This window comes from Paralichthys olivaceus, chromosome 18 (genome assembly GCF_024713975.1).
Source record: "Paralichthys olivaceus isolate ysfri-2021 chromosome 18, ASM2471397v2, whole genome shotgun sequence".
Lineage (NCBI taxonomy): Eukaryota > Metazoa > Chordata > Actinopteri > Pleuronectiformes > Paralichthyidae > Paralichthys > Paralichthys olivaceus.
This window is the reverse complement of record NC_091110.1, coordinates 2659149-2674517: the sequence shown is the minus strand read 5'-3', so window position 1 is coordinate 2674517 and position 15369 is coordinate 2659149. Positions and strand designations below refer to the sequence as shown.

At 39.6% G+C, this 15369-nt stretch overlaps 1 protein-coding gene across 4 annotated transcripts in view; it reads right to left on the bottom strand.

Annotated features, from left to right (window-relative positions):
- Positions 1-1819: 1819 nt before the first annotated feature.
- Positions 1820-15369, bottom strand: part of LOC109625963 (seizure 6-like protein) — a 60861-nt gene continuing 47311 nt past the window's right edge. The window contains exons 10-17 of one of the 4 annotated variants that reach the window (XM_020081587.2): positions 13161-13357; positions 9793-9987; positions 7851-8042; positions 6698-6892; positions 5335-5370; positions 4951-5065; positions 4013-4118; positions 1820-3913 (exon numbers count right to left, since the gene is read on the bottom strand). In XM_020081587.2, coding sequence (XP_019937146.1) covers positions 3881-3913; positions 4013-4118; positions 4951-5065; positions 5335-5370; positions 6698-6892; positions 7851-8042; positions 9793-9987; positions 13161-13357 — 1069 coding nt within the window. In that variant the 3' untranslated portion in view covers positions 1820-3880. The remainder of the gene's footprint in view (positions 3914-4012; positions 4119-4950; positions 5066-5334; positions 5371-6697; positions 6893-7850; positions 8043-9792; positions 9988-13160; positions 13358-15369) is intronic. The other 3 variants (XM_020081588.2, XM_020081589.2, XM_020081590.2) reach the window with 3 other exon arrangements.

The following is a 15369-nucleotide window of genomic DNA, read 5'->3' as shown; positions in this document are numbered from 1 at the left end:
AGTCCAGTTCCTTAAATCAAGTTAATTAATGATCTTAAATCTTCCAGTGATTAACACAGGGTCATACATCTCTTTATTTCTCTCATAGGGACTTTTGTCATGGCCTCTCCACAGGTATCACTGAGGCTTCCCTCCATCACATTCAACTGCAGAGGTGGACAGTAACAAAGTAAATGTACTCTACCGTGTCAAATTACTTATGGTAAGAGTGATTGAGTTAACTTTCTGTGTTCTCACCTTGAAGCCTGGCTTTTGGTTGTTCTTATTACTGTTCCTATTATTTTGGTGCATGTGAGTTTAAAAATGTAAAAAAGGTTTTCCAAATAAACATAACGTGGCATAATGTACACAAATGTATTCTTGACTACAATGGAAATTAGACATTTGAGGTTTTTATTTAAACTCTTTTTAAAAGAAAGTGCTCCAGTATATTTCAACTCAAGTTATAACTTGACTGAGCAACCTTTACTTGTACTGGAGTCATATTTGACCAGGAGTATCTATACTTTGACTCAAGTAATGAAATTGCATATTTTGTCCACCACTGCTCAACTGGTTCAAACTCTGCTGCAAAGATTATCACTGAGATCGTGTAAATCCACCTCTGCTCTCCCTGCACTGGCTTCCTGTTTGTTTTCACCTGTATGTTAAAATTCTAAAGGCTGACTTTACACAAACAGGCCACTGAGAAGATCAAGGATCTACTTCATGAGCTGGCAGCTGTCTGTAGCCTATAGCGTCTGGTTGTTCCCTTGAGTCTTGAGGACTGTTGAGCTTTTCTCTAAATTGACTCATCTGTTCAAATTAGGTTGGTTAGATATGTCAGCATTTTTTTTTTAGTTTATGTGCAGATTAAGTAGAAAAGTATGTTTGTCAACAGACTGCTGTGGATATGTGCAAAAACAAACTTGATCCTAACTGTGATGGATGAAGCAAGTTTTTAATTTAGGTCAGAAAATGTGCAGTGAAAGATAAAATAAAGGGCATGATATCTTTAAGTGGATCATAGTAAAAACATTTCATGGTCATTGATACAACACATTTGACAGCCAAGTTTCATATGCCACTCGTGTTCTTTCTATGTCAAATTTAAAAAATTGTATTTTTATACAACATGTTATTACTTTACAGTTTATGCATGTCCAGAGTCTTATTCTGGTTAAGAAACTCCATTAAATTGATATAGAATTTAAAATATCATACTTGTATCATCTTCCCACTACCTGGACCTCACCTGATATTAAAGCAGGCTCTGGACTACATGGCTTAGTGAACAGACTTTGACAGGTTGTCTAACCAACCAGAACCTCACATGTTGTAGGATTAGGGTTGGCTGGTTTTGAATATACATTTTCACACTCAAATACAAAATTTACAGTGTATAATCCATTTTAACTTTTAAATAAAGACAATTTAAATATAATCGGCAAGACTGTACATTCACATTTGAGGATCTGGAACCAAAATGATTAACATTAATTTGAATGACTACTGCAGTGTCTGTTCTGAACCTCACTGTTTGGAATGGCTGGGGTGAAGTAGTTTGGCCTGTCTTAATGCTCTGGAGCTACTTCAGAATTGTTTCCTGTCATAAGTGAGTCCTCTTCGCTTATATACAGGTTTGAATGATTGCCTTAACTAATGTATTTTTTCATACACTGCATGTCGGCTATTTCAGAGGTCAGCAATCAACATAATCCTCAGAATTAACTTTTCAAAATAAAAGCATTTCAGCAATAAAACAAACGTTGTGTTTTTACTTTGAAGACCAATTGCTAATCAACTTTGCTGTGTGTCTGTGTCTCAATCTGATGTTGGGTAATAAAAATAATCAAATTATCAAAATGATCTGGCAGCGACTTCCTCTGAGGTTTGACCCAATCGTCAACCACTGCTGTAGTTTAGGACATACAAGAAGACCCAGACTGAGGCCCACTGCCCCACACCCACTGACTGCTACAGAGCGCTGCTCGCCTGTTTATTCAAGTTTTATTAATATGAACATATTGCGTGTCAAAATCACACCAAAATCAGGACTGCACTTTCTCTGGCAATTTACAACACACTTGCCAAGAGTGAAGCCCAAATGTTGAACAGCTTGCAAGATATATGTTCCACAGACAAACAGACAGACACACAGACAGACAGAAGGATGCGTAAAGACGAAAGACACGTTCTGCATAGACTGAGCAAAGAGCTTTGAAAAGACCACAGATTCTAAAGAAAGGAGTTTGTCAGTCACATTTTGGTTTCACATTTGTTCCCTGAAATAAAAACAAGATGCAAAAGAATTCATCCGAAGGCCTCAATATTTACAAAGAATGTTTTGTACTTTTTATTCAAGTTTTACCATTTATTTAGGGAAAATGTTGACATTTGTCTTCTCATAATGAAAATGTACATTAATCAATCTGCATAAAACATCACATATACAGTACATCAAAATAAATACATCATCTGGTGGGTTGATTGAGCTTGCACTCAAAGGTCGGTCAGTTGACTACAGCTATGCTATTCACATGTTTTTTTTCGTTTTTTTTTTCTTCCTTTTCCTTTTTAGTCATCAGCCGGTTCAGACCTGAGGTCATCAATCTAACTACATGTGAGAGAAATAAGACAACAGTACTGCACTGGCCCCTGAAGTCATAGATTTAAATACCAATTCACTACAGCTAAAGTCAGAAGTGAAGCGGCTGGAGTAAAAAGCTTTTACGGTGACTGCAGGCAGGAGGGATTTCTGGGACAGGAGACAGACATCCTGTGTTGGACTGATTAGGAGGGACACAAAGGCAGCCACTCAGCATTATTTCCTCCTTGTTATTGTCATTTTGTGGTAAGAAAAAGTGACTTGTGTGGTAAAAATTAAAAAAAATAAAGCCCATCATTCTTCCCGTCAATTTATCCCCAACACACTTAAAGTTGACAATCCCTAAGATTGACCTGCAGACCAGACAATCACAGACATTGACCCTCGCTGTAGCAATCCAGCAAATATTGACAATTGGTTGAACGATCACGGTCACACCATGCATTTCCTGTGACTGCTTCACAGTAAAAGTCACACTGTGTTTGGCCTGTTGACTGTTTTTAATGTGAAGCAGTAGGAAATGTTCCCTACATTAGCAGTAAATGAACCGAGCTCAGCTGTAGGAGAAAACAGTGATGTTGACTTAAGTGTTTCCATCCACCTGTTTTAATTCATACATTTAATTTTAGCTAACTAGTGAATCACACATTAACATCCTTTTGTGTCGATATTCTGGGAATGTAGCTAAAACTTTCACTACCTTTTGAATATAAACCTTAATGGGGTCTGATTTCATGAAAATCTTAAGGATTATAAACTTGAACTCTCCCTGTCTGACACATATTCTAGGATTATTTCTCTAAATTGAGAAAAGTGAGAAATGTTTGACAAAAATACTTAAAAGTGCTTAAACCCCTTCAGTCCAGATTCCTCACACTGTTTCCTGTCCCCGAATCCTTCGCCTTCTCCCCTCCTAAAGTCCTTTTCTGTCCCATCTCACAAACATCACCTCATTTTTCCTCACCATGCTCGTTGTTCTTTGATTTAGGTCTTTTCTCTCTATCTACATCTCCCATCATCTCCCAGAAACACTGATGCACACAGGTTTGTCAATAACCCGTCTGTCTCCTCTCCTGCTCCTCATTTCCCCTCCTATATCCCACCATGTCGTCAGAAACCATTCCGCAAAGGAGGAGAGAGCAGGATCGATCACTGCATCTCATCGCAGAAGGGGCTGGACATCATCTATTTGTATTTACATCGCCTCCTCCTGGGCGGGGAAGGAGGGGGAGAGGATGAGGAGTTAGGACGAGGCGGTCGGTCTTGGGTCAGAAATGTCTTTTGTGAGGCTTCTCATATCGATACTTCATATTCACGAGTGTCCTGCTAAGAATGAAAGAGAAGATGGACAAGACAGAGGCAGAATTGACAGTGTGAGTACCTGGAGTATACAGACAATAAGTTCTTTAATGTAAGGACACTCACCCCTCCTGTCTCGTAGAGCGGGTTGTCAAACTCTGTCTCCACAGTGATCTGTCGGTAAGGGTGGGGGTAGATAAGAGGCAGCCTCAGGTTGGAGTGATACCTGCACCTGATGGACAGAATGAGGAGAGAGTATAAAATAAAATAAAAATCATAGAGACAATACGGTTTTGGCTTTATTACCTCTTACCCGCAAAACAATAACAACTCAGCTGTATTTTGTTCCTAGTGGTAGTCAGCAAATGTTAGTTTAGGGAGACGATGTTCCAGCGAATTTTAGGCAAGGCAGGTTTATTTGTATAGAACATTTCAGCAACAAGGCAATTCAAAGTGCTTTGCTCACTCATTCACGTACAAACGATAGCTGCCTAACGCATCCTGTGTCTGTCTGGTGCGTTGTCGGTGCATGTCCAAACAAGTGAATTCCTTGTATGCAAATGAACAGTAGGGGGCAGTGTATGAGCAGTGTGGTGGAAAGTTTGAAAGACAAGCTAATAGACCAAGCCAACAATTAGTTGTATCTTGAAATCAAAATTTCCACAGTGTGGACATTTTATTTCCTCTCACCAAAGGTTTTTAAATCGCAGGTAATGCATTTTGAATACAATAAATATTGCAAATAGAATGCTCCCTGTCCCCCAGAATGACAAAATATACTTAGAAACAAAATAATTTGACTTTTTGGGAAATATGCAGTTTATTAAAAAGATAAAATAAAACTATTATTATTACCGATTATCAACAAATCAATTATAACATAGCTGATGATTTAGCCACATCAATCAACTAACTACTAATTTCAGCCCTACATGTCTCTGCTGTAAATTGAGCTAACCTGCTAATATGAAAGCTGTATCGGTCTTCAATGAATAAGCCAGAAAGTTGTGTTATTTCCCAAAATGCGAAACAACTTCCTAAAGTTATGTGCTCAGAGTTTATACCGTGTGACATAGATGTAGGCGCCTCCCAGCAGCACAGACAACAGAAGGACCAGGATGAAGACAGCCAGTGCAATGTTCCCTCCATCCAGAGTGGAGCCCGCAGTCGCCTCTGCAACTGAGACACAACACAAAGAAAGCCAGTTTAATCAAAGGTAGGAGAACAAATGAGAGTCTGGTCGGGGATGGCTTAGCAAACGTAGACCTGTCGATTCTACAGGTGGTTGGACAAACACACACAAACACGGACATTGGGAATGAACTTGCAGGCTTGCTGATGCAGGCAGTTGTTGGGGGTTTCTTGTTAGTCTACACAACAAACTGTGTGGCCTTTACAGCCCCACAGTATCAGATCACACCAACACACACAAACACACACAGACTCACCTTCCAAAGCATGGTTGCCAAAGCAGTCATGGTTGGCTGCAAGACATCATTCTGTCAGTCAGTGCAAATGAAAATTGACATCATACTTCCTTGTGCAGTTTGCAGTTTTGTAACAAGGCTGCTTTGAATTCACTGTTCGCTAAAATCCTCACGATCACACTGTTCCGCCTCTCTGGCTTTCTGCTCTCACACATACTGTATCTCACTTGGCACATATTGTCATCATCTTATTTACTAAAAGTATTGCTACTACATTGTAAACTACTTAATGACAAGTCAAAGTCCTGCATTGAAAAACGTACTTCTTGAAAAAGTACTTTAAGCATAAATGCTGTAGTAAATGTATTTTAATCCCTGAGATCAGTTGTTCTCAGATGTTATCATGACCTCCACGAGGAGCTAACAAAATCTGTTTATCCTTTGAGGGATCCAGGATCTGTTTCAAATTATGTAATTATAAAATTCTCAATTATTTGATTGTTCCAGAAAACAGAATTACCCAGAGTCCCACAATGCTTGTTTTTTCCAACCTATTATCCAAACCTCAAAATGATTAAAAACACACCAAAATAATTAAAGTAACTTAAAAAATAGGGGCTGCATATGCTCTCATTTGCAATTGCCAAATTAGTTGCCAATTGATTTTCTTATTATCATGCTTATTATATCAGCTCTACCTACATACACTGTTGGTTAGTTTAACATTGTAGTTAATATATGTATAAACTCTTTATATATTTAGTTTGTAAATATTTTAATTCGAATATAATTGTTGTGGCATAAAAGTAAAATATTTCACAATATTTAGAAGAACAGTCAAATAGAGTAACTTTAGATTACCCTATAATGGTGTTTATGTGCAGTACTTGGGTAAACAGCTTAAAATATAAATAAAGGAAATAATTAGCAGGTCAATTAATGAGACTTTATAATTTAGATGGTTGCCCATCATGTGTTTTATAAATGTAAATTTTAGTAATACTTGTACTGTTACTTAATAACATTACTTTCAAAGCCTGTATGTCACTTAAATAAATGCTCCATATGCTTCTTCTACTACTGTTTGATTCAGTTCTTCTGCTCTTGTGTCTTTGGTCTTCGAAAGGAAAGGGACACCACCCTACGAAGTCTTTGACGACCTATGCTGTGACTCAGCATGGGGACGCTGATCTAAGATTTTATAGTCGTTGTTTTGGAAAGGAGTTTAGCGAATTGTCAGTTGCATGAACAGAAGCATGATCAATCTGTATCAACAAACAAAGGGCACCAAACCCCCTCAGGTACGTGCATATATCTGTGGACAAGGGAGCTGTTCATGCCACAAACACTTAAAAAAATCCACCAAATTCTGCAGAAGCCTCACCCCTGCAGAGTGGAAGTGGGCCGCTCCAGAATGACGGGTTTCCCAGGATGCATTTAATTGCAACCTCTCCAATGAGCTCGTAACCTTCGTAACAGACAAAGGTGAGCGACTCGCTGGGCAGGTAGAGCCTCTTGGACAGGATCTGGTAGCCGTTGTCAGGGAGACCAGGGTTTTCGCAGGAAACAGAATCCTCAGCTGTGGAAAAAAAAGAGAAGAAGAAAGCTGGATGAATGCCGTCAAGTTCCTCAACATGAATCTGAGGTTTTGCGTCAGAGCCCGACTGACATGACAGGCTCCCGCTGAGGTGACATGACTCAGGGATAATCTCCACCCCCTCCTCCAGGTGGCTGAGGGCTGATTGGTATGGTGCATTAGCATTACATTTACATATCAAACACTGCACACAAACATTAATAATGAAGCACACACACACACGTTCATCATCAGTCCTGGCATTCTGGCGAGTAGAGACGCTGTGATCTGTGTCAGCACGGGAAGGAGAGAGCCAGTCCTTTTTCCATTTTGCAAGAAGTCACACAAACCCACTCATGTTAGATCCACAGCAGCAGGGAAAGAGCCTCTCATCTTCAGTTAACTGCCATGTACCCTGGTGACAGCTCTCTGTAGTCACAGGACTGGCAAATTAAACCAAACGATCGCTTCAGCTCACAATCTTTTTTCTATTTATTTATCTTTTTGGCATTTTTTCCTTCGTTGGGAAGTTATTAATTGAGGCATAAATGAAACATGGAGGGGAGAGAGGGGGCGGCTGTGTCGTCGGCAAAGACCTTATGTGAGGGAGCACTCAGAGGAACGTTTCCCTCTCAGTGAGCAAACTAATGCTGCAGAAACAACGTGGGACTGGTTTCATTTGCGTTTCACTTTTCTGTTTTCTCTTACATGGATTTTCTTTAAACTGTGTCCACTGCAGTGCACATCAGGATCAATGGTTTAGTTTATTAGCTAATATACAAATACTGAATATGCATAATTCATTTCATTTGTATTAACAAGGTTTTGACGTTTCATTTATATGACTGCATCCATTTTTTGGAATACAGGTGCAAACGTATTCTGATTGTTTTACACTTTTTGTAATCCATTGGACTGCGTTACTGATATTAATATGTAATCTGCTTTTAATGATACTCACTGACACAGTGAGGGAGTCGAGACGTCCACACAGGCGTCCCTGGCTCACGGCCATAGCAAGTGATGGTGGCGCCGCCCTGTAGGATGAAGCCAGGATTGCAGCTGTACTGAATGGTTGTTCCCACCAGGAGTTTAGGGTCTGACAGAGACCTGGTGGAGTGCTCCACGTGGCCAGGGTCTGAGCAGTACATGACTGAGGAAAAGACAACAGAGGAAAGAAGAGTGAAATATTGTTTTTCATATACATCAGGCATCAATACATTTTTAAAAATTAAGCCTAACTTACTCCTTAACTTACTACTCAAATGTTAAAATCATTCTAAAATATTAAGTGCCCATTATTTACTTAAAATCTTTCCTCTGAAGCTGATGGGGAATTCAATTATTTATCCTCTGCATTGTGATAAAGGAAAAAAAAACTCAGACACAGCTTTATTCACTGAAGATTATGAGCATGAATGTGTTTCATGAAATCTCATTAAAAGTCCTTTCAGGAAGTGAACACTTTCTGCTGCCTCTGCCTCCAACAGCAGCCTGATTCACGGTAGCCATGCTCAGCTGCTTTTCACAGCCACCTGAGTTGATTTAGGTTTAATTTGCCATGTGACCGTGGAAACCACAGAAACCACAGCTCAGGAAGCTGTAGATGGGCTCATTTTCCTGGTACTGAATATATACATTTCTTCTCCAGTGGAGAGCAAAAACATGGATTACCAAAATGAGTGAATGAGAGAAAAATATGCTTCAACATTTTTGTATTATACATGTCATATTGTTCACAATTTCTTCTGATTTAAGATACATCCTGATAGGAGCAACCTATAACGTAATGTTCAATTTTAATTCGATTTTATTTGTATAGTGCCAAATCATAATAAACATTATCTCAAGGCACTTTACATAGAAGGTCAAGACCTTAAAATCTTATTATTATAGAGAAACCCAACAGTTCCCACAATGAGCAGCACTTTGGAGACTGTGGAGGAAAAACTCCCTCATTAACAGAGAGAAACCTCTAGAACCAGACTCAACGTGGGCGGTCATCTGCCTCTACTGGTTGGGGTGAGCAAAGAAAAAAGGGAGGAGAGGAGAGATGGGTGGAAAAGAGGGGAGAGAAGAGAGAGAGATAGTGGAGAGGGGGAGAGAGAGAGAGGCGAGAGAGACCGGGATCGCTTGAGCACCATCAGGTATCAGATCTGACTCGTTAAAATGTGAACAATAACAGTGTAAAGACTATTACACTTAATTATTATTGATAACATAATGATTGCTTGTTAGTCAGCAGCAAGTGTCTAAGTTGCACCATGCTTCAATCTATTCAAAGTCTCTTTAGAGAGATGTCCTGTAAACAAATGGCTGCCACTTTGACTTTACTTGTACAATTTCTGAGGTTCTTGTACTTGAAAGTATTTTTCATTTTATACACAGAGAGGGATGTAAGAACTTTTTACTCCAAAATATTTATCTTATTGTGATAGAAACTGATTTGTTACACAGATTTTGCTTTTTGCTTTTGGACTGTGGGAGGAGAAAATGCTAGCAGACACAGAAAGCCCCAGCTGAACTAGGATTCAAAACAAGAACCTGCTTGCTGTGAGGCGACAGTGCACCACCATGCTGCCCTAATTTAATAACATGTAACAATAATAATTTGACAATTAAATTCAATGTTGTGCCTAAGAAAAGAATTTATCTAAATGAAGGGAAGAAAATGGACTAACATGGAATAGAAATCAACCATAGCTCAGCTTGGACATGCAGAAATCTGGATTTGGCTGCAACAGTACACAAACTTTAATGAGGTTACTGAAATTAGAAAAAACTATCCAGAGGGAGCCATTAAATGTAGTTGTAACTTGTAATGAGTTAACGATACGGCTACACATGGTCTCAAACACAAACAACTGGGCAGTAGATAGAGTTTAAATAAGAGTGGAACTGACTCTTCTCACAGAACGGGGGCTGTGAGCTCCAGGAGAGGTCTAACTGACAGTTGAGGGTCTCCCGTCCCACCAGGTCATAACCAGGGTCACACTGGTAGGTGATGTGAGCCCCTCGCACCAGTGCAACATGGGATGTCGTCTTCCAGCCGTTCTGGATCTCAGGCAGGTCTGGACAGGAGTCGTTTCGGGACACCTCTGAAAAAATAAAAAAAACAAACATTGATTAATGGCTCCATTATGACGTGTTATTGCTTGTGGTCCAGGTTCGGCTGCAGTGAAGGGTAAAGAAGCAACAAGATGAACAGCACCACTTCTGATCTGGACATGAATACCGGCACATGCTCTCTGTGAGGAGGAGTCCTTCTCAGTGTGGAAGATTGATGGACTTATTGTGCCGTGTGGCAGAATGATGGATTTCATCTTTCCAGGGTGGTCTACTGAAGCTGCTTTCTGAAAAGTTTATCCAGTTTAATTCAAGCATCCAGTGGACCAGTCCTCAAGAAAAAGATCACAAGCTATCAGTTGTCTATCACATCTGCCACGGGAAAAAGATTTGTTGTTATGTGCTCATGAAATGTTTTTGTAATATCCAATAAGTCCAGGAATAGAAGAACACTTCTTTATTGTTTTGTCTATTCATTTATATGTAAATATCGGAATCTTTATATATGTATATCTAAATATCTGAATGCCTTTATGCCTTTATGTATGTAAAGGCAGCGATCATCAGTTTTAGTTTTAGATGACACACATTCAGTGTCTCAGAAAATGTATTGCTACTGTTTGACATAGAAGATGATTTAACAGACAGAGTGATTTAAAGAAAACTTTTAAGAATTTAGAATGAACATTTATGCTGTTTTGAGGAGTGGAATTTATTACAAATCTTCAGAGACATCATTTGCTGAGGATGTCAGTCACAGTATGAGGGAATTGCATTGAAGCCATCTTTCCTAAACTGAATCATGCTCTAACATTGTTGTCATTAATGTTTATACTATATATAGAAATGAAGGCAGATTTTAACAACACTGTTTCATTGACAGATACTGCTCATCGTGACAAACCCAAACATTTTAGCATCTCTTAGCTCAATGTCTCAGAGTGAAGGCCTACAGACTGTCTACCCCTGAATTCCTTTAACATTCCTTAAATTCCTAAATTCCTTTAAGTAATTGTTCTGGAGATCACATGATATGATCAAGAGCTCCAGTCACTAAATAGACCTTGGGCTCAGGTCTTTTATTTAAATTGCTGTTCACAGAATTAAGAAAGGCCTTTGGACCTCAGCTTAATCCTCAAAGTGTTCAGGATAAAATTTAATTTCATGACACTTCGGGCTGTGGTCGAAAGATCCAAGGCAGCTACTACATCCAGCTTGTTTGTCAGTGTCACCTCAGACTCCCTTCTTCCCCACTCTAACTCCTGTGTGTCCCTTTATCTCTGTCTCTGATCATCATGAAGCAGCTGGTGGAGGCAGCCATCGATTTGTACTCTAAGGGAGTCTTCCATCGTGATACAAAATCAGAGAACATCTTCATTGAATGTGGCCCAGACGGCCCTCGAGTGCGGGTTATTGACTTTGGATGTGGCTGCATTTTGAAGAGCAGACCTTACAGCTTCCCCTCTGGTGCGGCCCAACCTGGCTTGCAATCCAGCGTTTCATTTATCTTTTAAGCTGAGAAAGATACATTTATCTTTTCAGTGCCTCCTCCTTTGTTCATTGTAGGAACTCTTGTGTACACGCCTCCAGAGTTTCAAATGGGAAATACAAGGCCGGCCCCACAACAGTCTGGCAGCTGGGTGCACTGCTCTTTGAAATGCTGGATTGATTCACACAGTTCACCATGGGTTCCTCTACAATGAGCTGTCCCATTTTGAGGCAAAGCTAAAGATAGTGCCTGACTTTTGGTTTTAATACTTTATTATGTTCCTTCCATGTTAAAAGAGATCCCTGTAGATTCCAGCCTCATGTTTCTTCTGGACGGCACTGTCTCTGTCTCACACCAATCTTACACTGCTGTGGAACTAAAAGTACTTTGAGCATAAGATTAGGTTTCAGTTGTTTATTTCACTTTATTGTCATATTAAAAATAATTATGTAAGAACAATAATAGGCTTTATCATGATTTATTCTCTTTTTTTTTCTCACTTAGCTTTTTCAAGTGCTAATTTCTTGAAAAAGAGAAGAATAAAACAAAACCATCTCTGGTAGCAAACCATCCCAAGAAGAAAATGCAAAACTTTAATACACACTGTTCAAAGACCGAAAAAAGTCATTACAGCCTAGAGAAACATGGAAATAAGGATCCTCCTGTTGGGACTAGTGTGTATGTGTCTGCATATGTATATGTGATGATTGATCAGACAGCCTACAGTATTGCATTACACTGTACAGTATAATAAGCCCGCAGGGACTTGTAAGTTGAATTTCCTGGATCAATTATTCATTCTCTATTGACTTGGTCCTCCTCCTCCCTGCAGCCTGAATGTGTGTGGTGGGTAATTTATTCTCAGTACACACACACACACACACACACACACACACAGGTATATATAATCAAAGCGAGTAGCCTGCATATTCATGCTGTGTCTACTTGATTTACTCCTCTGGGAAACCTGTTAGAGCTTGTGGTGTCGGGAGGATGACAAGTAAATTGGACAGTGTGTGTCTGTGTGCAATTCTAAATTGGTGTCAGGTGTAGGATATAGGGAGCACAGCAGATTACTGTGTGTAGAAGGAGCGACTGAGCTTATTTGGCTGCTTGTGAAACTCTGGGGCTCGTGTGTGAGTGAGGCACCGTTGCGAGATGGAGAAACAAATGGGATGTGATTGAATAAGGGCAGAGGGAAATGAAAGAAAAGACAAATAAAGATGAGAGGGGAAGAAAGGGGAAGATGAAAAATGAAGTTGGCAGCATGTGAGGAAAGAGGCAAAATGAAAATGAATGGGGGGGGGGGGGGACTGAATGAAAGTACAAGTTTTCAGATCTGTCTTGTGACTGTGTCAACAAATCTCATAAAAATATCAATGTACAGGGTTAGCCATTACAAGCACGTAAAAACTGTGGTTGAATTGAATTGTGGGACAATGTCAGGAGTCCTACATCAAGTGTAATCTTTAAAGTTGAAAATCTCCTGTATTGTCGATATATTCATTTTCAGGTTTTACTGTAAAGCAAAATGATTTCTGTCATTCTCTGAATAAATGCAGCTCAACTCCATAGAGATCAGAGTCTTGGCATCTTTATACTAACCAACATAGTGTAGAATGCACAGAGAGCCCCTGTTCATAGGATCAGTTGTGGTTTTATCTTGTTGTAGGATTTGCTGAAATAAGAAAAATGTAACTATCACCAGACTCTCACCCATGTAGTTGATGATGAAGCCCTCGCCCTTGCCGAAGACGAGCCCTGCCGGGTCGGAGTGGAAGGTGACAGTCAGGTCAGGGGTGGTGGAGGAGAGCTTGAAGGGGCTGCTTCCTCCCACGTACCGCCCCAGGATACGCGTTGTTACTTCATCGCCGTCAGTGATTGTCAACATGTCACTGTCGCTGATGTTCAGTCTGAGGACAGGAAGAGAGGGAGAGAGAGAGAGAGAGAGAGAGAGAGAGACAGTGGTATCGGTTTCTGATGACTCCGAGGGTAATCATGTTGACAGCCGACTATGTGGAAGACAAAATGACCTCAAAGGCTAAATGCTGCATTGATCCACAGGCAAAATGTTAAACAGTCTGTAAAAACAGACACGTTTTCATTGGCACTGAGACGTGTTCCAGGCTCTTAAAGAGGCACGGTTTGGAAAACTTAAATATCTGTAAATGTGAGGTGACATATTTCTACCGAAGAACTGAAGTATGTAATTAGATTGGGGGCTCGCAGGGAGTCGTCGTTACACTTGTCCGACCCATTACATACTTCAGATAAAATGAGTTAAATAAATGCATTCATTTTTAAAGGAGAGTAGAATTGAAGTGTTGTGATGGTTGTTTTATTAATTAGTTACAGATTCACTGTGATTTGTTACATATACCTTACTTATTCTGTTGTGAGACAAAGCTGTACAATACACTGTGTTAAATTAGCAACTTTTAGCATAATCAACTCTGTTATTTTGGGGCTGTTTCATCATTACATTCAACACTGTCAGTATTAAAGTGCATGTGAACAATAGAACATATATATTGTAAAAAATTTGGGAAAATAAGTCATTCACATGATGAGAAGCGTGAAACTTGATAAAACTGTGTGAAGTAGAAACAGAGCAGGGGGGGAAAGCACCCAGTGATCTGTATAAGGTAGAAAGTCCTTACACCTGCACCTTTTACACCTCACTTATCAAAACATGAATCTGATGTTTTCATTCATCTGGATTCTTGCACAACGTCCGCCATTCCGTCAAGTATTCTGGAATAGTTCTTAATCCCTTTTCTGAACAACGCAACAGTGACTTTGTTTGCAGGAGTGTTCTGATCTGAACCTAATCAAGCCAATAGTCTGAATAATTAATAATCTTCTCCGACAGACGGATTTTATCTTAACCCGAATGAGGTCGTACTCAGAATCAAAAATAATTGAATGAAGAGTTGTGGGGCATTATCTAGACATATATAGATCTTAATCACATAAGAATGATCTATCTGAATCAACAATGCATTTTGTGAAATCAACATGACGATGGATGCCCCGGGTGTAAAAGAGATGGAAAAATAATTAGGAGTTGTAGCTTTTGCAAAATGAGAAAGAAAACACAGACAATACTCTATGGTTGTTGTTATTATTTTAGGTTGGGGTTTTAAAACTGCTGGAAAAACTTCGGACATAATGGCGTAGTGACTTAATGATGTAAGTCATGTTAGATATGAAGGGAATATTCTATTAGCAACTCATAGAAACACAGAAATGTAGTGAATGTCAAAAGATCTGCTTTTTTCAGTTATGTAACTTATTCAATTCAGATAACACAAATCTTATGCAAGCTTTCAGAACTGCTATCCACTTTTCTCCGACCAATACATCATCAAGAGGTCTCAGTGCATTTTGATCGCAGTCTTGATCATAGACTTCGCCCTGATCTGTCTTTTCATTGGCCCCTGATGCAAGCCCGAGCTGATTTTAAAATCCTCTTTCTGCCTTGCAAGCCTTTAAACTGATAGGCTCCTTCCTACATCTAAAGTCTTAATACTCCCCACCATGTCCTTCATGCTGCCTTGAAGCTGGTTATTCAACTGCTTTAACATAAATATTTTTGACTCACTGAGCTCATCTACTTTGGATTAAATTCACTGTGAATTATCAGGAGGCAGCTCAGCAGACATTTTCCGATTTTATCCTGTGCTCTGGTCTCTCCTGCTTTTACTGGCTGGGTGAACACAGAACAGATTTCGACTTTGATCCCTCAATTCTGTTTTGGTTATGTGCTTTCAGTCTCAAAAATACTAATGAGACATTTAGCAGTGCAGGGATCTTAAACCAGATCTTCTCAGAGTAAGTTACCAAATTAAAATGGAACTTCTGAACACAGTGGCAATAGAATTACACTGGACCCACCTGGGTTTGGCTTTATTGGTTCAGTGCA